A 23,537-nucleotide genomic window follows, 5' to 3' on the forward strand; every position below is an offset into this window, starting at 1 on the left:
AAAATCATGTATCCATTCTTCAGGGCTCTTCATAGTATCTCTGCAGCTTTCCGAGTCCCTTCCAAGCATAAGAGTGCCAGGGCTACATTCAGAAAAGCTCAGGCTCAGGATTTTATTGCTTGACTTCAAGAAGCCTGGAAGAATATGCAAGCTAAAGCAGGCACATGTCAACCCTACACAGTGTGTGGGACACACAGCCTCCTGACTCAGATAGGGTTAGGTTTTAGGCCCAGATCTAACCAATATATGGATAGAGAGTTCCAATATATTAAAGCAAATAATTTGTGTTGTATGTGTGCATATTAGATATGAGAATACATTATCTACTGTTGTAGTAGACATTTTGGTTAGAATTGAGAGCATTTTTCTCTTTTTGCAGTTTTTCTCTTTTAATAATAAGTGCCTTTGCCCATTTTTGCTCACAGACTGTGGACAGGTCACTGAAGACTTTCCTAGAGGAGATGCAACTGAACCAATATGGTCAGGTACTGTACATGCAGATGGCTTGAATATCTTTTAATATTTAGTTTTATGCTGCACTTATGAGTTGATACTTTCTTTCTAATGACTGCTTTGGATGCTCTTGGTTGTAAACTATTTGAACTTCAGGTTGCAAATAATCATGTATATAAAGTAAATTAATCAGTCACATTCTAAAATTATTGCACTTTTAGCTCTGCAATTCAGAAATTCTTCATTTCATTGTTCCTGAGTGTTTATTGTAACACAACAATGATTACTGTGCAATCTATAACCACAGTACCAGAAATTAGGTGCCCAAGAAAATTTTAGCAACTTTTTTTAAAAAAGAACTTTGAGTGAAGATTTTCAGTGCAATTTGACATCTAAGAAGAAAAAACTTAAAACTAACCTGATTGCTTCAGGGCTATACGTTGCCCACAGGGAAACAAAGTGTCTCTCATTCTGAAAAAGACAGTCATCCCTGAGGTTGGACTACCCATCCTGTGCTGGTCTAACTGGAACAGCCACCATAGGCCCTGTAAAATAGGCAGAAGAGCAGCTCTTGGGGTGAAGCTCAGCCTGAGTGCTCTCCTGAAAATGCTACCCATGGCCAATTTTTTTTTTTTATGAAGACTAAAGCTTCTTTTGCCTGTTAATTTCATTCACCTGTTTTAATGAAGTTGTCCCAGCTGCAGACACAAAGACGATGAGAGGCAGCATATGAGCACGTAAGGTGCAACTAATTCTTGGTTTTTTACAGGTGCAGGCTGTGTGAGGCCACCAAAGGGATCCCAAGGCAGGCCAGGACTGCCAGGAGCCACAGGTAATGTTTTGCCTTCCCCTTTGTTTCCCACATGCACTACATTTGAGGGATATCTTGCCATATTGATGAAAGCTGAGCCTTAGCAGACAGCAAGTTTTAGTAATTACATTGAAGGACAGTGTTAACCTGACTCTGGCAGAGACATCTAAGCATGCAGCCCAGGTAACTGCACCATTCCTGAGCTAATTCTGCCTTGGCTAATGAGTGGCAGCCATGAAACAGAAGACAGAAAGGACATAAACTACAGCCCATATCTGAGCTTTTCTCCACATGCAAGTAAGAGTATACAGAGAGAGTCTACAGGTTTATTGGTAGAGAGAATACTGAGGTCTCTCAGAGCTGATGGACACCTCACAAGGAAAATACTGAGAGGAAACAACTCTGAGAGGAAAATATCACTCTCAGAGAAGGGTGATAAAAGGTTGCAATGCAGGACTGTGACACATCATTCTTACTGTTCCTCCACGAGTGATATACAGAGCAATGTGAGTTTAGGGTCTTTAACACAGCTCCATGTTGTGGGCCAGGCTGTCTGTCACAATGCTGTTGTGCTGTCTATGGCCACACACGCCTTCCTTGCAGAGCTGGTTCCCCCTAGCCCAGAGGAGCCATCTGATGATCCTGGGCCTTCCCAATACCGACAGTTCCCCACCTCCTTCCAGAAGGATGAGGAGGTGAGGGCAGAGTCTGAGGGATTTTTTCAGATGGAATTGAGAGACACATGGGCAAGGTGTGCTGAGTGGTCATAGTGCCTGACTTGTGAGAGAGAACCTGTGACCAGCGCTGATAGTTCCTATAAGCTAACATACTCCCAGCCTAAGCAAAAAGCTGTTTTTCAGTAAATCCTTCTCATCACCAGTTGTAAAGATACTGACAAAAACCGTAACTGGGTCCTTCAGAGTTTGAGAAATGTGAAATTCATGATGCATCTGTTCCTGTGCTCCTGTGCTTTAGCCAAGGTTGGAGATCAGGAGTATAAATTTTAAGGTCAAGCTTTTTTTTTCTTTTTCAACACAAGTTTTATTATGGCATACATGGATTGATGGGTTGATTTATCTCAAACTAATGGACCTTAAAATGGAACATTTTATCTCTGTTGAAAGATGACCTGTGTTTTCTCAGTCCTAATGCCTGAGTTTGTTAGTAGGATCAATGCTTCTGAAGGTTGTTTTCTTTGCCATCCTTGTAATTTTTTTCTGAGTATGATGATTTGTTTTTTCTTTCATTCTTATGAGCTTGAAGGTTTTTCTTTCAATGAGTACAGTCAGATTTAACTCCCAGCTGTAAGACTGCTGTAACACAAGTGATGCTGTTTCATGTGTTTCATATTTTGTATTCTTGGTTAGTTCTCTAATAGATCTTTCTGTATACTTGTCAGCTTATATGTTTTAGTAATTTTAAGATTTGTTTTTCATCCTCTCCCTCCAAAAACTAGAAAAGGCCTGTTGTTGAGCCCAGTGCAGAACTCTAGTTTTAGCTGCATTTCAACCTGAGGTAGTTCTGTATCTGGAAACCTGTGAGGAACAGGACATATTTTCATGGCTTCCTTTTGCCATAGCTGTGTCAATTGAGTTTTTCGAAGCATCATTCCTACCCACATTCTCTGGACTGACACAAAAGCACCAACACCTCCTTTACACCATTTTGATTGTCTGCTTAGAGTAGACATGGTTTGCCCACAAGATTTCCCACCTTCTGTTCAGCAAGGATGGAGCTCTGCTATAGACAATCAAGTCTCTCAGTGTTCTGGGTGCTTGTGGCACACAGTATATAGAGCAAGGAGATGTCTTTATAGTTTCAGACCCTCATGTCCTTGTGTTCTTTTGAAATTCCTCAGCAGCACACTCAGCTCATCCTAAGTTACATCTTGGTTATTCAGGAGTCTCAAGACCTACATAATTGCTGTTGAATAAAATTTTTAAGCTGTTTTCTGTTTCAAACATACAGCTAAAGTGCTTGCAAACTAAAACAAAATGGCCTAAAACAAAAACTTTTTCTCTCTGCTGTTGGGCACAATGTGTCAACATCAGCCAACATCACATAATGAGTTACTGAAATATGTGGTAAGCAGTGGTTATATTGTCCATTAGCCTTCTTTCTTTTACATGGCTTTTTAATTAGTGCAATACTGAACAGAATGAATGCAAGTCAGTTATTGCAGATGGGAAGCAAGACCAAGATGCTATTTGGGTAAGAGACACATTAGAATTTTTCATTGAAACTGGAAAGCCTAGGATTTTCCTTTTCATTTCTTTCCGAGAAGTTATTTCTTATATAAGGGAGAGAGCAGTCCTGTACAGCACTGCAAATGCTATTCACACTGCATTGGCTGGTTATGTGCACCTAATTTCTGATGATTTAAAGAGTTTCCTTCTCTCCTTGTCAAACAATAGCTCAAACTACAAGTAATCATGGTTAAATAATGGAAGTTCAGAAAACTGAAGTGGAAAAAAGTATCAAAATTCAAGTGATAGTTTCCGTGATTTGTCATAGTTGGGGATGGAAAGAAACTTGCTTTCAGCGTAATAAATAAATTTATGGTGATGCTAAGCAACCACACTTGAAATGTTAAAGCATGTTGTTGACCTTCAGGCCTGAGCTGTGAACTTTTAAAGTTCAAAGTGCTGGGGAGGGGAGGGGCAAAAGCATTCCACAGGAATTATTTACAAAGAACTTTACCAAAAAGTCTTGATCTTGGAATACAATGAATCAATGAGACTCACGTAATAAACTGTTGCATGGAAAAAAATATAATTTTCGAAACATAACAAAGGAATCCTACAAAATGCTTGCAGGTTTTGAGATGCTAAGAAACAGTAATATTTGCCCTTACTGAAATGTCAAATACTATATCACAAGGAAGCAAGGTCTCATTTTGCCTGTTAGGAGACAATTTGGTATAAACACTTTTTCAGGGCATAGCCCTTCTTTACTACGGAATCTCTAGACCTGAAGTGTTACAAATATAGTAAGTAGGCTAGTTAATTTGTATTCAGTTTCTAGGATGATTAGATCTAACCTTTAGCCTTAGGTTTCTGTTTGCGGTTATCTAAACCAGTCTGCTCTTGTTCTGTGATCAGTTTAGCAGGGAAGGGAAAAATTTGTTCCTCCTACAGTATCTCAGCTGTGCCTGCTTCTGTGAACATTATTCTTTGACATTGCCTTTTGACCTTGAGCTAAAAGTCTTAATTTACAAAATATTAAAAGGTTCCAAAAAGTCTGTGAGACTAATTATTTTCACCCTAGTAGTTTCCATATCATTAGTCTTTAAGTCAAGTTAATCCATGTTTGTAAAAACAGCCTAGATTTTGGTCCATGTTTGAGTATCTTGAATACTTCTGAGGAGCTACAGTATAGTCCTATTAAATCTTTTAAAAAGCTTCATCTTTACCTCCAGAAACACATTATGATGATATTTACTACTACATTTTCTTACATTATATGCACATTTCTCTTTCGTTTGTTCAAATCACGCTTTCTTACTTTCTTTTATATAATTTAGGTGCAAAAGGTGCAAGAGGATTCCCAGGTGATCCAGGTCCAATGGGCTTTCCAGGGCTAAATGGTACACGAGGTGATCCAGGTCGGGAAGGACTCCCAGGTCCTCCAGGTATCTTGAAATAATTAGTCATTCTTTTTATCTTTTTATATTTTTGACCTCTTTGCTACAGTACTGAAACACAAAAACTTGTTTCCAGATACGTTTTTATTTCTCTTCTACCTTCAATCACTAAGCTATTAGACATAGCTGCTACTTTTCAAATCCAAAATGATTTCCTGCAACATCTATAGTGACAGAAAGTGACATAGATGTCAACCTTCCTTATAGTGTAAAATTATAAATGTGACAGTAAAAATTTATGAAATTCACGTCAAAAAAAAATCAATAACAAGATATTTCAGATTCCAAATAGATTTTACTCATAATGATGATGCAGAAAGGAAGAAAATAATAACATTAGTACTTCTATTTAACTCTTTCTAACTTTAGTATAAATGATACTGCACGTATCAAAGGTGGAGTACTAGCTACTCACCTTGTGCATAGGCAGCTCTGTTCCCAAAGTGTTTTGCAAGTGTCCAGTGCCTGTCAAATTTTATGCTAGTGTGTAATAGGTACAGATTTTTTAAGTCCCAAGGCTTGTTTATCTCTTCAGAGGTTCCAGGATGTCCAAGATCCATCAACTCAAGACACATCAAGACACATATATCTGTTCGTAGATAGTAAGTCAAATGAGCCTGTATGTGTGTGCCACTACACACACATATAAGCTACAATGGGTATATATGTTCACGTACCATCAGTCAGTCCAGCAAGAATTACCTCCAGAAACTACCACTTCCCTGGTGGTTGACCAGGGTAATTTCATCACAGAAATGGGCAGAGGGATTTTTTTCTGTAGCACAATACAGAAGCCATTGATGCAACGTAATCTACAAGCTCTTTAGAACTTCTTTTCATCTTATCTGTTTTCAAAGTCCTAAATCCTCACAGATTCTGAAGTGCTGAATACTTTCCCAAATCCAGTGCTAGGTGCTGCTTCACCCTCATGGGGCTTTGCAGCACATGGCCTGATAGACTAGACTTATCTATAGCACCTGTAGCAGCAAAAGAGAAAGAAAAAGAAGAATTGATGCATGCCCTGGTCAATAGGCAAGGACTGCATAATAAAACATGGTTCTGTGCAGCATAGGGAAGGACCATGAGCCTGTATTTCCCCTGCTAAACTCCACAGAGTGCTCTAAATGCTAAATTACGGCTCCCATATCATATGGCTCCCAGAACACAGGGACCAATTTTCTGCAGTCTTTTGGACACAGGGACCAATTTTCTGCAGTCTTTTGTACTGTCTTTCACCAGTGCTTGGACTCAATTTCCATTCCAGGTCCAGTTTCCTAGTCCACAAGAAGCCTTTCACCTGTCACTTATGGTAAAAAGAGGACATTATAATGGTATATCTAGGATTTGAACTCCATTTGTAGTGAACCCTGTGATCCCTAGTCCCTGTTTTATTTCAGGTTTTACTGGACCCAGGGGAGACAGAGGTCCAAATGGTCTACCTGGACTTCAGGGACACCCAGGTCTTACAGGAAAATCCGGAGCTCCAGGAGCACCAGGACTGAAGGGCCTTCCTGGTGATGTTTTTGGAGCACCAGCAGGTTCCCGAGGGGATGTCGGGCTCCCTGGCTTCCCGGGATTGAAAGGTGCACCAGGAGATCAAGGAGTACCAGGAATTAGAGGTAACAGCTTCTTCAAATAAAGAAATGCTTGAGTAAGAGTGTGATACAAATGTCAAATTACAAGGATGTGAGAGTACTAAAAGACCATGTTAGGAAGTGCCAGAGGTTCCCAGCTGACTGGAAGCTAGCAAACGTTGTCCCGATTTTCAAGAAAGGAAAGAAGGAGGACCCTGGAAATTGCAGGCCTATTAGTCTCACTTCAGTGCCTGGTAAAGGTATGGAGAAGATTATTCTGGGAAGTATTGAAATACAGCTGAAAGACAATGAAGTCTTTGGTCACAGCCAGCATGGCTTCATGAAGGGCAAGTCCTGCTTATCCAACTTGATTTCCTTCTATGACAAGGCAACCCACCTAGTTGATCAAGGGAAGCCAGCTGATGTAAACTTTTTGGATTTCAGTAAAGCTTTCAGTACTGTCTCTCACAGGATCTTTCTGGACAAACTGTCCAGCACACAACTGGATAAACACATCATGTGGTGGGTGAGCAATTGGCTCACAATTCAAGCACAGAGGGTAACAGTGAATGGGGTAACATCAGACTGGTGACCTGTCACTAGTGGGGTTCCACAGGGCTCTATCTTGGGCCCTGTGCTCTTCAACATCTTCCTAAATGACTTGGAGGCAGGACTGGAAGGGGTGCTAAGGAAATTTGCAGATGATACAAAACTGGGAGGAGCTGTTGACTTCCTCAAAGGCAGGGAGGTCCTGCAGAGAGACCTTGACAAATTAGAGGACTGGGCTATCACCAACCATATGAAGTTCAACAAGGGGAAGTCCCAGATTCTGCACCTTGGATGGGACAACCCTGGATGTTTGTACAGACTGGGAGATGAGATGCTGGACAGCAGTGCCACAGAAAGGGACCTGGGGGTCCTGGTCGATGGCAAGTTGAATATGAGTCAGCAGTGTCCTGGCAGCCAGGAGGGCCAACCATGTCCTGGGGGGCATTAGGCAAAGCATTGCCAGCTGTTCGAGGGAGGGGATTGTCCCACTCTGCTCTGTGCTGAGGTGGCCTCACCTTTAATGTTGCGTGCAGTTTTCATCACTTTAATATAGGAAAGATGTTAAACTGTTAGAGAGTAACAAAAGGAGGGCAACGAAAATGGTGAAGGGCCTTGAGGGGAAGCCGTATGAGGAGCAGCTGAGGTCAATTGGTCTGTTCAGCCTGGAGAAGAAGAGACAGCACCAAGCCTGACAGAGTTCAGGAAGTGTTTGGATGATACTCTCAGGCACATGGTGTGACTCTTGGGGATGATCCTGTGCAGGGCTGAGAATTGGACTCAATGATCCTGATGGATCTCTTCCAACTCAGCATATTTTATGATTCTGTGATGACCCCAGTATCAATTCCCAGTGTCTGATGATCTCCCATCCTTTCCACATCTGTGTCAACTGTTATCAATAAGCCTGGCTCCTCCAAACACCTTCTGGAGATACATTGCTTATGTTCAGCTCTCCTTCACACTGCTCTACATGAAATCAGCTACAGTAGGATACTACAGAACCAGATTTTGCTCATCTTTGCTGCATTCAGACATACTGCTAATTATTTTCCTCTAGTTAAGGGAATAGTGATGTAGTCATTATCCTGACTTTTCACTTACCTACTGCATAATACTGAAGTTGTTTCCCATGCCAAAAGATGCCTGGGTAATGCTGGGTAAAAGATGTCTGGCTTTGCCAATCAGCACAGTGCACTAGTGCCAAAATTGTAAATTTTAATTAAGAGGACAGTGTTAATAAGCCATTTTACCTTGTCAGTCTTTGGGCACTCAGGAACATAAAAAGATAGCATTATATACTTACTCATAACTTCAGGGTGTTCATTTCAGTTTGTTATTTCACAGACCTTAAAACTCATGCTAAACTCCCTATACAAAACAGAGAAAACATAATTTCTCTACAAAATCTGACTTTGCTACTCTCTGAACTCTGTGGAGGACTTTCAAAAAAGCTCATATGGGAATTTAGCATTTACACAGTTTCTGGAGCATTTGGACACATAGTTAAATTTAGGGTTGCTGATTACCCCCTTGCCCTGAGTGGAAGTGAGAAAGAAGTAGTAATTGTGTGACTAACTCAAAGCAAAGGAGTTTGTCACAGGAACTGGTTTTGGATATTCTTCTTGTGATTTTCTATACAAATAAATAAATCATCCTCTTCCCTGAGTTATTTGAAGCAAGGAGAGCTGGTTTTACCTTCAGTAGAGCTCCAGAGTGAAGGAAAGGGATGAAAGCAACTCTGTGGTACTTCACAACTTTGAGAAAAAGCAGAAAACATCATTAACCCTCTGAAAAGGGGAAGAAATTCAAGGTAAAACACTGATTGAAAACAAAAAAAATTAGTGTGACTTTGCACCCTCTTTGTAAGCTTTTCTGTAGAACAAAGCTTTCAGTAATAACAAAAAATAAGTACAGTGAAAACAAATAGTGTTACCAGTTTGTCTATTCTTGATTTATTTTACAGTTCTGACAGAATGGGTCCACATGGCATGTGAATTTTTATCTGAGTTATACATTTTTTTCATTTTATAGGAAATGGCTAGGGATTGCTTTATGTCATCTGTGCCACTTTCAGAATAGGAAACTGAAGTCTGTGCTCTGTTTTTGAGAAAACTCACTTTAAGTGATTGCAGTTATAAAGCTCACTTGCCGTATAAAGTTATCATGGCTGGGCTTCGCGAACAAAGATTTGGGAAGGGCTCTACCCACGTTTGTTGTAAGCACGTTGGTGGCTAAAAAGGCCAATATGAGATAGACAGGGCAGGTTGCAAAAGGCACAGCAGAACGACTCCTTAGGTGGTATATTCTGCAAGGCACGATTCTTTCTGCATTGTCTTTTCTCTTCAATGGTGATCCTGTGTGCGTTCTCAAAAGCATCCGCAGCGTTATAGATGGTGTGTCTCCAGACCTCCCGATTTGAGGCCAGAGTAGACCAGTTATGTTGATCAATGTGGCCAAGGCTGAGATGTTGTTTCAGGGAGTCCTCGTATCTTCTCTTCGGGGCTCCTCTCTTGCGGCAGTTGGAGACAAGTTCACCATAGAGCAGGATCTTAGGGAGGTGTTGGTCCTTCATCCTTGAGACGTGCCCTGCCCAGTGCAGCTGTGTTCTCAGCTACATGGCCTCAATACTTGTGACTGCTGCTTGTTCTAGAACAGATGTATTGGTCACATAGTATATAAAGTCAAGCCAATGGACCTACACTGATGTAAAACCTAATAAAGAGAAGCAGATCCACTTGACCTGGATTTTAAATGCCATGTACTACTTGTATGTTGCTACTTCTCCAACCTGAATGAAAAGCAGGCATTAGCTTTTAAAACTTGAGACCTCGTTTGCTTTTATATGGTAGAGATACAGAGACAAATTTTCACCTAGTGCATTAAGTCATGTAGAATCAGGGCCTTTTTCATAAGGAATTTGTATGACTCTTATAACAGTGCTTTGTAACAATGCTTGTTATTTCTGAGCAATAACACAAAACCCACTGTCTGCCTTAAATGTTACTATTCCTGCCTATAACGTTTTAGAAAAGATACATAGCATTATTTCAGTGGTTCAGTCAGCTGCTTGATTCAATGCTTACTGAGATATATGTGATAGAGAGATCAGGTATTACAGAATTATTTGGATTAAAAGTGAAAGAGACCTGCTCCATCTGTATCCACCTGGTGCCAAATTGTTACCATTCATTTGAAAGAGCCAGTCAGCCTTTCTGATTAAAATATTGAGATCAGTACTGGTAATGTCAAATATTTTAAAACTGATGAGCAGTCCTTTAATTTGCTTTTCGTGTTCTCACTGAATTTTCAAAGGAAAACACCCTGAAAAACTAGTGCGTGCTCAGAAGAGATATGTAAAGATAAGCTCTCTAGATATGTATGATCTCTAATGCATGATTATGGTCTTTTAGGAGCGGATGGTAACCCAGGTTTGCCAGGACCGAAAGGAGATCCAGGGCCGCAAGGTCTCCCAGGTTTGATGGGATTACCAGGAACACGAGGAACGCATGGATTCCCAGGTCCACCAGGAAATCGTGGGCCAGATGGTGGGCCTGGCTCTCAAGGACCTCTTGGTGAGGAAGTATTGCTGTCCTGTGTCATTCCTCTTGCCAGTTCTCTGTGTCAGGGCAACTGAACAGTTTTCACAGTGGAAAGTTAAGCTTGGGGCTGTGGGACACATCAGGCATTAATTCCCAGATAGGGAAATAACCACAATAATGCAGTCACTGTGATAGGAAATTGTGCTGATGTCACACATGGGAAATAGGTGTGATGAAGTCCTCACTGGCAGAGCTACTGCTTTTCCATCTATAGCCACCTACCAGAGCTTGCTGCTGGCAGACTGGGAATAGTCTTATGGAAGAGAGGCTTAATTATTAAATTAAAGAGGAGGAGAAGTTCCTGTTGGCGGTGGATGTGGAACCAAGCTGATAGCAAGACTGGTTCACATTGATGAGCTGCTTTATCTTTACAATCATTTCTGCAGTTCTTTGATGAAAAAAATTCCAATTTCCCACCTCAATATGGAGCTGCTAGGACAGCAGTTTTCTCCCTCTTGAGCTACCTTGTATGAAATCTTCATATACGTCCAAACACTTTTTAATTTCCCTGCTCTTGTGTTCACATGGCAGGTCCACCTGGTGCTAGGGGAGAAGACGGTGAGCAAGGTTTTCCTGGCCCCGTGGGCCTGAAAGGTCTGTCTGGTGACAAAGGTGAAGCAGGTCACGCGGGATTACCAGGCATACGTGGAGTGACTGGTCCTCCTGGCGTAAGTGGAATGGATGGCTTTCCAGGAGATAAAGGTAAGCTCTGGACTGCTGCTTTGAAAAAAGTAGTTGCTTAGAGATGAACTGGACACATCCTCTGATGGGTCTACCTCTGTTTAGAACAAAATAATTAGGATCACATATTCCAAAATCACTGTCCATTTTCCCCTGCATTGTGCTTGGCACAACTGCTTGGCACAATGGTAGATTGTTATATTCAATCTATTTAGAAAAGCAATGGCTGTTTTATTTCTCATTTCAAAAAATACAGTATTTACTCTTTTCTTTCTCTAAAAGTCTTTCCCTTGTCTTAGTCCCATTGGCGCTCAGTGAAATTTAGATGTTTCCCCAAACCTTGGCTCTAAAGTTTTTTAAAGCTGGAAGCTGTGAACTGAGGAATGTCAGACACAAGACCTCGATGTTGACTTTTAGCAGGATACTAATGTTATGTTGAGAAGGTGAGATTCTCACCTGCCAGCCATGAAAACACTACATATAATGCACTTTGCCTACACCACAGGAGGTTTCAAGTGGGTTCAACTCCATGTGAAGCCAAGTTAAGCACAAAGGGGGTGCATGCTTAAAAATGCATGTTGCAATTTCATCAGCTGGAAAGACAGAACTTTTTTCCTGGGACAGCTCTGGAGTACTGATCAGCTCTCATTTGAGGGAAATTAAGATCTATTTGTTAGCATTACCCATCTTGTTTAGAAAAGAGTAGTAGGGGAATTTTTGCTGAGAAAAGGCCAGGCAGTCCTGGACCCATGAATTGTATCTCTACATGTAGTAGGACAGGCTGACTAAAAACCTCGTGTGGAACTATGTATCTTTCTTTAGCTTATCTCTAGGAGAGGGGTTGAACTGATCTTTCAGAAGAATACACTAAGTTCTGGCCATCTCCACATTTCCTCTTGGCCAGTTGAGGCAGGTTAGTGTACTCCTGAGAGTACACTACCTCAGGAGCTCTACTACCTCTCAGAGAGCTTGGGTGCCTGTTCCAGAGCTGCAGAATGCTGTAAGCATCAAGGTACCCAAAAAATAGGTACTGTTGCACTGAAGTTTTTGTGCCGTTTCAGTCATGTGTTGCTGGTTCACATTTACTTAGTTTGCAGAAATCTGAGTAAAGTAACAGTTCTTTTCCCCTTCTTTTTTAAAAGGTTCAAGAGGCTCACCTGGCATTGATGGCTTCAAAGGCATGACAGGCCTAAAAGGAAGGCCAGGCATCAAGGGAATCAAAGGAGAATTTGGTCCACTTGGGCCTCAGGGTGATAAAGGCTCACAGGGCGCACGTGGCTTCAAAGGTATTTGCTTATGGGTGATACCAGCATATTTGTTCTTCACATCTGCAGAACTATTTTACAAGGACATAAAGAAGATGCATTTTTCACATGGTAAATTTAGCTCAGACATTCCTCTAACTATTTCACACATGGGCCTCTGGCCAAGAGGCCTGGATTTTCGGCTCAGGGAAAGTTTACTTCTTTGTGAATCTCTACATTAAGGTTAAAGACAGACATATCATTATTCATCTGAACTCAGATAGTGGCACCTCTGGGCATGTGCAGAAGTCAACAAAGCCTTTTCCTGGGAAGTGTAAAGTGCCTGGGGGAAAATACTTGGATTTTGCTCCAGTTGCACTGTAAAGGCACTGAAATATTCAGAAAACAAGGCAATTAAATAGTTAAAAGTCACAAACATATCAGTTGATATCATCACCAGTGAAATGAACACTGTAACTCAGTCCTCTCTTCTTTGCATACAATTTTCTTTATATAAATGTTTTGCCTCAAGGCCAAAATGTTCTTTCTAGGGACCCTAAGACTGGTATTTAAAAAAACCCAGTCATCTGCAGTTCAGAGGTTGCAGAACAGTGATCTCAGACACTCAGATAAGGTCTCAGCAAGAAGCAAGTGTGAAAGCAGCCTCTGCGAAGAGAAGTGCAAATATACTTCTTGGTGAAGAAATACATAGTGCATAGTCATAGGAGACAAGTGTGGGTTACTGGCCTGTCTCTGTACCCCATAAAGAACTAAAGATAGTCATACAGTCTATGTGGGTCCTTTCTTCAAGACATTTACTGATGTCACTAGTAACCATAAAGTCAAGAAAATGAACAATATGACTGGTAACAAATCCAAACACTTTCTTTTGCTTTTTGACTGATAATTTCCCTTTCACTTTTCTGTGCTTTCTCCAGTGTGCTTTTTGGGTTTTTTTATAAACCATGATTTTGCGTTTCTTTATAAACACATGATTCCTAACTGATCTGCTGAGAGCTAAATTATCTATCACAGAGGAGTCTGGTTCCTGCTCCCCAGGATTGTATGTACAAAAGTTTAACTCAGTTTTCATGTTTTCTTAAGTGTGACTGTTCCACTGACATATATTGACACGGATTACTTTTTATGCAAGTGGATTTTCCGTAGCTTGTACATGGTGTGATTCCTGGGAATGGTCCCGCACTGGGCTAGGAGTTGGACTCAATCATCCCTGTGGGATCCCTTCCAACTCAACATATTCTGTGATTATTCCTTTTTCCTAATTCACTCTTCTGTTCACTTTTTCTAACACAGTGCTGCTGACTAGCTTTTTGTAACATGGTTGTTTTTTTTACCCTTTAGGTGACCGTGGGGATCAAGGCCCCCCAGGAGAACCCCCAAAACTCATGCCCAGCATGATGATGGAAGTTAAAGGTGAAAAAGGAGACGTTGGAGAAAGGGGCACAAAGGGATTCTTTGGCTTAAAAGGTCAGTGGTCACAGCAAAACAAAGCAAGCATATTCAGGACTATCAATCGGTGCCTTTTCTCGGCTACCATACTAAATATTCCCTGCTCATTGTACCATAACATTGTAGACCCCCCCAGCAAAATCTCTGATACCAAAACTGAGCTTCCAGCTGCATTTCACAGTCACCCCTGAGGAAAGCTTTAAGGGATGATGTCGTGTGTGTGTGTGCTGCATTGTGTAGCACATCATGGTGCCATGTTTCAAGAAGGCTGCTTGCAGGAAAACTTCTTACACACAAGCAACTACGTGAGTCTTCCCTTATTTATTTTTCTTCTTCCCCACCTGCAGGTAGCAAGGGAATGCCAGGTCTTCCTGGAAAGACAGGAACCCCAGGGTCCCCTGGGCATCCCAGCTACGTGGCTGGTGTGAAAGGGGATATTGGCGTGAAAGGGCTGACGGGTCTGAAAGGGTATCCTGGTCCTGCTGGCTCTCCTGGCATCAGAGGCTTCCCTGGCAGCACAGGAGTCAGAGTGAGTTCATGACCATGAGGGAATAAGGGTGTCTTTATGCTGGCATTCAGTTTGTCTAAGTAGCGTTCACCCCTTGAAATTGTGCTGAACAGCTACAGTGCAAAGATAATAATGCAATAATCATTGAATAAGTAGATCAAATATTTTTGCTTGATCCCTCCAACATTCATTAAGCAGAGTAATTTCTTTTCTCATTGTGAAACATCCAAATTTCATGTACCATCTTTTTACCAATGAGGACCCAGATGGTTCCTTCTAGGTCCTTGGTCCTGTTGCTGCTGCTGTTGGTAAAAATTATTCTCAATACCGGCCTTACTTTTCTTTCTCCCAGGACTGATGGTATTACTGGCAAAAATTACTCACTGCCACTCATCTATCAGTAGAAGAGACTAAAAATCTTAGCTTCTAGAGGGTAATTCACTATTATTCACTTTGACCACAAAATAAATTACACTGGAAGAAATAAACACTTAGAAAAGGCCTTACAGTTGACTCACAAATATCATTTAAGAGAGACAAAAACTGTATTCCTTTTTCAGGTAGCTCTGCCCTTCGATTTCAATAAGACTTTTTTCTAACCAAGGACTGCAGGACTGTTACAGTTTAACCCCAGCCAGAAACTAAGCCCCACGCAGCCACTTGCTCAGTTATCCCCTATACTCCCAGCAGGATGGGGAGAAGAGAGTTGGAAGGGTAAAAGCAAGAAAACCTGTGGATTGAGATAAGAACTTTAATAATTGAAATAAAATATAGTAACAATAAATAATAATAATAATAACAACAGTAATAATAATGAAAATAGCAATGAGAGATAAATAAAACCCAGGAAAGATAAGTGATACAAATGAAAACAATTGCTCACCACCAGCTGGCTGATGCCCAACCAGTCCCTCATCCCACCATCCCCCTAGACTTACATGCTGAGCATGACACCAAGTGGTGTGGGATATTAACCCTTGGGTCATTTGAGATCAGCTGTCTTGGCTATGTCCCCTCCCAACTCCTTATGCACCCCCAGCCTGCTCTCTGGCAGGGTGGGGAGAGAAGCAAAAAAGGTCTTGACCCTGTGTAACCACTGTTCAGCAATAGCTAAAACATCCCTATGTTATCAACACTTGCTAGCACAAATCCAAAACACAGCCCCATACTAGCTATTATGAAGAAAATTTACTCTGCCCCAGCCAAAACCAGCATAAGGACTCACTTCTATATATGCATAATAGGATATCCTCAATTTCAAACTTAAGTCTTTGCAAACATAACTTGTCCTTTGGTTTGTACTGGTCTATCTTAACTGACCTGCAGCTCTATAAAGTACTATAGAAACTCAAAAATGGTAAATGTAACAGTTGTTTGGTTTTTTTTTTTAATATTTCCAAACTCTGCTGCTTGGAGGGTTGAATAAATCCTCAATCTTGTTAACTGATACCTTTTTTCAATCATATAATAGGGAGAAAAGGGTATTCCAGGAATTTCAGGCCATTTTGGTACTCCTGGCTCACATGGAGAAATAGGTGAGTTTGTTCTCTTAGCTGAATGCTGTTTATATTCATTACCCATCAAATATTTGACAGTAAATTCTGAAGTGTCTTAGTGGATCTTAAATCTTAAAGAGTCTTCATACAGTCTTACAGAATGTTATTGAAGATGTGGGAGGCTATGAAAAGGTTAATACTGTTAATTTCATGCAACCTGTACTGTCCATGGATAAATCCATCCATGGCAGGGAGGGAGGCTGTTCTAGAAACTTTTTTTACCTTCTTTAACTTATTCCTTTTGTATTCTAGAAAGATAATAATTGCTGAATTTTGCCTCAGAAGTTGCAATTCCTTCAAAACAAAAGGACATAGTGTTTAAATTAAAGCCTTACCGCTCATGTGTTCATTTTTGCTTGAAATAGGTGATCGGGGAGATACTATAAACTTACCAGGAATGCCAGGCCTCAAAGGGGAAGTTGGTGTGCCAGGCTTAACAGGTATTAATTTCACAGTTGCTCTCTAGATGTATTTCTTTTCACATACTAAAGTCCACAGAGGAAGGAGGAGGAGCTTACTATGGGCTTTTGGTGGCTCTTGAACTTGTGTCAGTGACAGTCCTGGAGAGGTTCATCTTTTCTTTATTAAAATGAGTATGTGCTACATTCACCTCTTCAACTGAAAGTATAGTTATAATAGTAAACATCACATGCAACTACAGTAAATATTTCTATAAAATTTTTTACCATTGATGATAAAAGGAGCAATATGATTCCATAAATCATCTTCCATGATTATGGAAGATGAGATAGCAAAATCTGGTATATTTTTGGTTGGGTTGGTTAGGTAATGTATTAAAATTTCCCTGCACATGCATAACACTTGAACATCAGTGTCACATTCCATATAATTTGGGGAGTACTTTTAAAAACAAATTTAATGATGGTTTGGCCAGATGACTATTCATTCTTCCAGATTATGCAACTACCATGAGAAGAATGTCTTTATGTGGCAAGACCAGTACCCATTCAGTAGCCAAGTTCACATTATGCTTGTTAGCTTAGGATCATATAGAGATTATTAAAGTAATATACTGGTTTTGTGGTTTTCCAGGCATAAGAGGAGGCGTGGGACAAAAAGGTGAAGGTGGAGATCCTGGTTTCCCTGGCATTGAAGGCCTCAAGGGCACACAGGGTGACCCTGGTTCTGTGGGACAGGAAGGTAAAATATTCTTTTTAACACTCAAAAGAATATAACAGTTTAAGAAGAGAAAGAAAAAAAACTAGTTGCCTTGAAAGAAAATCATTAAGGTTTTTAACATGTTGATCATTCGGTTGATGAAGAGCAGTGACAAGGATGTGGAATTCACAGTAGAATTTAAGAGGACATGTCAAAAGCCTAACTCTGCTTCATACTAGTTTTTCCTTTTTTATACCAACTATGTGTCCAGTCAAGTGTTGTATTGCTGGCATATTCAGGTATTCTAATATTGTCACAACGCTGTAAAGAAGTGGGCTTTTCAATGATCTTTACTTCTATAAATGAAGTCAATATCCCCCAGGACACAGTTATAGAGCCTGTGAGCCAGGCTCATGGGCCAGCTGTGCAAGAGAAACCAGTCAAGTTCACCTGTGGCTGGATCGTACACTTGGGGCTTCAGAAAATGTCTTATTGCAGGAAGATCATGGAAATATTCTTTCAGAACAGTTGCTTGCCATATTACTCATAGAGGGCTTCGAAACTCCAGCCAAGACTGGGGAGTTTCGATGGGTACCTCACTGGGAAACAGTCCTTGTCTGATCAGCTTTCCAGTCAGAAACGCAAAACAGGTGCAGCAGAAGGGGAAACTGAGGTGCACAGAGATGAAATTACTTATTGTGACTGGCAATAGAAGTCAAGTTATCATTTTAACAGGAGGAACCCATTGTAATTAATTATTCTTTCATACTTTGTCTCTCCTACCTTTGCTCTCTTTAGTTTTCTTCCAGTTGGATGAGCAGTGCAGTGTCATTGACATTAGGAAGGGAAAGTCTTTATTTTGCTGCCTGGGAGAATAAAGGTAGCACAAGTCTGTGTTTTGGGCCACTGGTTTTAAGGACACTCATAAGCAATGATTCATTATTGTCACACAGGTTTGCCAGGGCTGGTTGGCCCGCCAGGGCAGCAAGGAAGCCCTGGGACGCCTGGATTTCAAGGTGAAAAGGGAACTCCCGGCTGGCCTGGCTTACCAGGACAAGCAGGTATTCATGCAGCTTCAGCTATTCAATTGTTTCAGTGTAAGCACTTGCTATTGTTTCATTGGTGTGAAGAAGAAGAAGAAAGGGGGCCTTTTGCAGTTCCATGTCGCAGTTTCCTCTACTAAATATTTATTCTTCATAAAGTCCAGGGGCATTAGCAAAGACACATGTGGTTGCTTTCTGATTTAAGGCTTCTGGTGCCTTCTCTGTTCACTTTAACTGCTGATGACCTCCTTCAACCAGGAAAATTTTCAAGAAACAAAAAAACATTATTTGAAATGCAGCAAGGGTAGTGATATACAAGATGAGAATATCTAATGTGGCATTAGATAAAAAGCAACATACTTGTCTTAATCATCACCAAAAACTGAATTGATCCAATATCTGTTTTCAAGAATAAATGACTTACAGCTTAGACAAAATTGTGCTATCAAAATGCAGGTGATAGTTTAAAATGAAGTTGTTTGTATCACATGATACAGAATCTCATCAGTTGCTACTTAATTCCTTAATATATTAAGTTAGCAGATTTTTTTTTTCTGCCTTACAGCCAGAAATTACCCTGCTTTTATTCTTTTATCTGAATCTGCATCAAAGCTAAGCTAATATAGTTATGAAGGCTACCCATATAGACAGTGAAGAGAGAGAACAGCCACTTATTTTTCTGATATTGAATTGTCCTCCAGAGCTCCAACCACTGACTAGAGATACATGTGCAGTTTAAACATATTGCTTACCATTTTGACAGGTACAAATAGATGGAATAAAATTTACCTGTAAACAACAGTAACAGCAGCTATTAGACATTTTGTTAGGGTTTTGTTGGGGTTTTTTAAATGACACAATGAATTTCTCCTGAAGACAGCTTTATTATAAACACATTTAGAGCCTACAATTATGCCTTAATTGTCTTGGTTTGAGGATTTTGGAAAACTAAATAGGTATTAAAAAAACTGTGGCAGCAAGACTGGAACTAATGGCATGCTACCAGACAGATCAGAGATATTTTAAGAAACACCTCCAGAGCATTGAGTTTGTTGGATAATAACAGAATTTGCCAATCACAAAACCATGGTATGATGTATTTCATAATAAGTGTACTGTAATTAATTAATTTGCATATAATACACCAGATTTTAATACAGAATATTATTTATTCAAGCATTTGAATATTTTGCCTAGGAATTTATACAAACTCATAGAAACTATTATGATAATAATGAACATTATTTTAAAACAGGCTTGCCTGGCTTAAGAGGAATCAGTGGACTACATGGTTTACCAGGCACTAAAGGCTTACCAGGATCACCAGGTAAGTGAGACTCTTAGTCTGCCTGTTCATAGGCACAGCATCGTGTTGGCTGCAAGTTTGATTGGTGAGATCTTTGTAATGTGACTTTCTTAACTGTGCCCTCCAAAGCCCAGTGTAGATTCAGGCAAGCAAAGTCATACACAATGTGCTGCCCCACAGATGAATTAGAACACAACTTCAAATCATAACTTCTTTCCTCTCATAAAGTACAGGCCTCAAGGCTTTTTTTTCCCCTTATGAGCCTTTTTTTTTCCATGAGCCATTAAATGACTCATGTATTTTGTAAATCCATATGGTCTATCCATGTGTGTTAGCATGCTGATGCGTTGCTACATGCAGAAACATTTCAGCTTTCCTCTTAATTTTGAACAACTTCACAACAGGTCCAGATGGGTACGGCTCTGCAGGTTTCCCAGGTGCAGTGGGGGACAAAGGAGAAGCGGGAGAGCCAAGCAGAGTGGAAGGCAGCCGAGGACCTCCAGGCCAGAAGGGAGAGAGAGGTGTTCCAGGTTTGTATTCCTGAGAATGGGATCCACTTACTATTTGTTTCAGCTATGGGTATTGGAGATGTCACAAAATGCAGTAGAGTGTAGACAGTTGTATAGGAGAACTCCTGAAGTCAGGGAGGTTTGGAGTTTGTGCTGCAGCTCAGCCAGCCCTTGCTGAGAAGCAGCAATGTGTATTCCCCAGTGCTGGACAGTCTGCGTCCTTCCCAATGGTAGCAGCACCTTGTAGCACCCACTGAGCTCAACAGGCTGCAAATGCCAGAGTCTACTCTCAGCCATCAGGTCTCAAAATATTTTTAATCAGATTCCAGTTACACAAACACTATGACTTTTCATTCTTTCTTTTTGTTGCAAATCTGTCAGTGCTTACCTTTCTCCTGAAAGCTTCACTGTCCATCAGTGTGCCGTTGTGCTGCTGACACCTCGGGGCTCTGTTCCCACCCACAGTGCTTTGCTGGCACCATCACCCCTCGTGTAGTGTAATGGTACATCCTTCTAGCTCTAACCCACCAAACTGTAACAGGCTGAACTTACCTCAGTAGGGGTCACCACCTGGTTTTCTTCCATCAAGAAGCCACCAGACTGATGTTGCAAACAAATAACTAATTACAGTTTTTTGGTTTTGTTTGTTTTTTGGGTTTTTTTTTTAATTTTTTTAATTTTTCCAACATTTTGGCTCTGAAAGGATTAAGAAATGATATGGCTATAAAACTTTACTGCCTTTTCCTGCTTGGTTCAATGGCTCATTCCTATTCTTTTGTGTTACACTTTATTGTTACTAACATGCTGTGCCATCTCAAACACCATTCAGAGGTTTATTATCAAGCATTGGAAGAAACAGCTTACCTCATTCAGGTAAGGTACATCATTTGTCACAATTAAATATTATTATTTTCATTAAAATTAATAAACAAAAGGGGTCTTTTGGCTTCCTGACAAATCTACTTAAAAGAAACATCTATTATTGGTGGGTCAGATTTTTGGCCATTTAACGATTTTTTGATCTGTAGAGAACTTCTTGGATTCAAACTTTCTGTTTTAACTGACCCCAAAAAATGCTAACTGTTTGTGATCCCTGACTCTGCAGGCACCGAAGAACAAAGCTGCTTTCTTACCTGCTGCAGTATACCTAGGATATTTTGAGTACTTCCTATATTGAAATAATATGTTACCCAGCAGACACAAGATTATTAGCATTCCACACAGTAAGATGTAATTAGCTATCCAGAGAGCTTTGGCAGAGAACTAGTATTTGGTTTTTTTAATAAAAACTTCCAGAACTTCCACAATGTCATCTGAAAGAAATAAAACAAAAATCAGTGGGAACTGTATGTTTTTTCCATTTTGAAAATCCCATTCTTTATACTTAGTCTAAAGTGAGTCCTTTTAATTGCAATTGTACATTTTTCCTTGCAGAACAGATTATTTCTTCTCTTTCTTTCAGGAGTCCCTGGACCATTTGGTATTCCTGGGCAGGAAGGATTTCCAGGGCCTCCTGGGATTTCAAATATATCAGGATATCCTGGTGATAAAGGCTCCCCAGGTCTAGATGGAGTGCCAGGTAATTCATGCCTTGTTCCCCTCAAACAACAATAAAATATTAAGTACAAGGTTGTGCCCTCAGACTACAATAGAAGATTAAGTACTGGGTTAGCAACAGCAGTCATTGTTATTTCTGTCTCGATTAATTAAAACAGTCCTATTAAATACAACATTAAAGTATATGTATAATTGTTGGACAGAACTAATGGTACATAAGATAATAGGAACAGACCTCTTGAAAGCAAAAGGCAGTTCCTCCAGGTTGTCCTGATAGGTTTGATTTTCATGCAAATAGCAGATTTAATAATCCAGAGTTCTCTTAAGAATTTTCAGAAGCCTTATACTAATCTACTACTTTGAAATCTGAGGTCCGTGGCAGACTTACAAGTCTGTAGAATATTTTCTTAATAATTTACAGAATTCTCCTATGTAAAATGACCATGCAAGCTAAGTCACACTGGGAAGCATTAGCTCTTCCCTCTAAAAGTCCCTGATATGAGCCTGCCTCTCTCACACATAGCATTCGTATCTACACGTGATCCAACTTTGACAGGCAGCACGAGAGTTCCCCACTTAAAACCGTAGTTAGTAAGTCACTCTCTCCTTAGAAACAAGGTCCAAATGTCTTATAAGAAGCAGAGGTAACTGAAGAGAGACCTGTCAGGTTTAGCCTCAGGCAATATGAAATTTTAGAAAAAGAAGCTGTTCCCATATTTCCCAAGACAGCATGAAGTACTTACTTGGTTCCAGATGTTCAACTGAAGCACTAAGATACATGGAACAGTAAGTCTTTGGCTTATGGCTTATTTACCACCTGGCACTGAGTCAGGTACTCACTGCTCTCTAATTTCTCTCTAGTTACTTGCAGAATTTAGGATGAAGCAAGGAAGCACACAGTGAAGTGAGGCATTTGCTGGAGGAAGGAATAGCTCATTGTAGACTGTACCTGCTGCTGAAATCTGGCTTGAATTGACACTGTGCTTTGTGGGACCTTCATGTTCTTATTTCTCTGCCACTGGTGAAGAAGGGTATGCCAGCCTGAGAGCAGGAACAGGAGTGCTGAATAAGTCTATTAGGGAGCTAAACATTTGTTCCCTGCTGAAATTAAGGAAATAAAACCTGGTGGGATACAGTTAGATAGTTCTGTTATTTTCCTCTGTGCACAGGTTTTAAGTATAAGCAGATTACAAACTATATATCCTCTAAACAGGCTATCCAGGACCACAGGGGCAGCCTGGAATGCCTGCTCCACCAGGAAGCAAAGGAGAAAGTGGACAAATAGGTATGATCGGAGAAATTGGCCCAAAGGGAAGCAGAGGTGATCCTGGATTAGCAGGGAGACCTGGTACTCCTGGATTCCCTGGACCAAAAGGTAAGGATGGGAAATGCTGATCTTGGCTGGGAGCAGGGGAGCCCCCTATGCTACAGCAGCTTAATTACCTTGACTTTTGCACTCACTTGATCTGTGCTAAAATGCAATAATGCCACCTGTCATTTTGCATTAAAGGTCGTAAGGGTGAACAAGGTGTCATTGGCTTTATGGGCACCGTAGGATTTCCGGGTGATTTAGGACCTATTGGACCCAAGGGGGATAGAGGAGTAACTGGTAAGTACAGTCAGATATGCGACTCCTTTCTTAACCACTCATTTTTGCAGCTGATCTAACTGGCCCTGCTTTGAGCAGGAGGTTGGGCTGGGTGACCTCCAGAGTCCTCTCCATCCTCCATGACTGTGTGAATCCTGGCAAATTCCAGTGGACAGATGCCTGGCTTTAACATGAATAAACAATTTTTTGCCATTATGAATTTAATTTGTATGAGGTGCCAACTCCAAAATCAGAGACACTTTCAGGGTTAAAAAAAAAGAGAAGAATTTCTGATCTAAACAAACCCTCCAGAGTAGACATACTGAA

At 40.6% G+C, this 23,537-nt stretch overlaps 1 protein-coding gene across 1 annotated transcript in view; it reads left to right on the top strand.

The window, feature by feature from the left end:
- COL4A2 (collagen type IV alpha 2 chain) overlaps nucleotides 1–23,537 on the top strand; it is a 143,972-nt gene that overhangs the window by 113,275 nt on the left and 7,160 nt on the right. Inside the window, exons 25-42 of the mRNA XM_018084110.2 lie at nucleotides 426–485; nucleotides 1,223–1,285; nucleotides 4,788–4,895; nucleotides 6,305–6,526; nucleotides 10,441–10,602; nucleotides 11,161–11,331; nucleotides 12,453–12,596; nucleotides 13,917–14,042; nucleotides 14,372–14,553; nucleotides 16,004–16,067; nucleotides 16,454–16,528; nucleotides 17,142–17,249; nucleotides 18,161–18,268; nucleotides 19,506–19,577; nucleotides 19,961–20,086; nucleotides 21,528–21,644; nucleotides 22,836–22,997; nucleotides 23,133–23,231. Of these exons, the coding sequence (XP_017939599.1) occupies nucleotides 426–485; nucleotides 1,223–1,285; nucleotides 4,788–4,895; nucleotides 6,305–6,526; nucleotides 10,441–10,602; nucleotides 11,161–11,331; nucleotides 12,453–12,596; nucleotides 13,917–14,042; nucleotides 14,372–14,553; nucleotides 16,004–16,067; nucleotides 16,454–16,528; nucleotides 17,142–17,249; nucleotides 18,161–18,268; nucleotides 19,506–19,577; nucleotides 19,961–20,086; nucleotides 21,528–21,644; nucleotides 22,836–22,997; nucleotides 23,133–23,231 (2,169 nt within the window). The remainder of the gene's footprint in view (nucleotides 1–425; nucleotides 486–1,222; nucleotides 1,286–4,787; nucleotides 4,896–6,304; nucleotides 6,527–10,440; nucleotides 10,603–11,160; nucleotides 11,332–12,452; nucleotides 12,597–13,916; nucleotides 14,043–14,371; nucleotides 14,554–16,003; nucleotides 16,068–16,453; nucleotides 16,529–17,141; nucleotides 17,250–18,160; nucleotides 18,269–19,505; nucleotides 19,578–19,960; nucleotides 20,087–21,527; nucleotides 21,645–22,835; nucleotides 22,998–23,132; nucleotides 23,232–23,537) is intronic.

This window comes from Manacus vitellinus, unplaced genomic scaffold, assembly GCF_001715985.3.
Source record: "Manacus vitellinus isolate BGI_N305 unplaced genomic scaffold, ASM171598v3 scaffold_7_pilon, whole genome shotgun sequence".
Taxonomy (NCBI): Eukaryota; Metazoa; Chordata; class Aves; order Passeriformes; family Pipridae; genus Manacus; species Manacus vitellinus.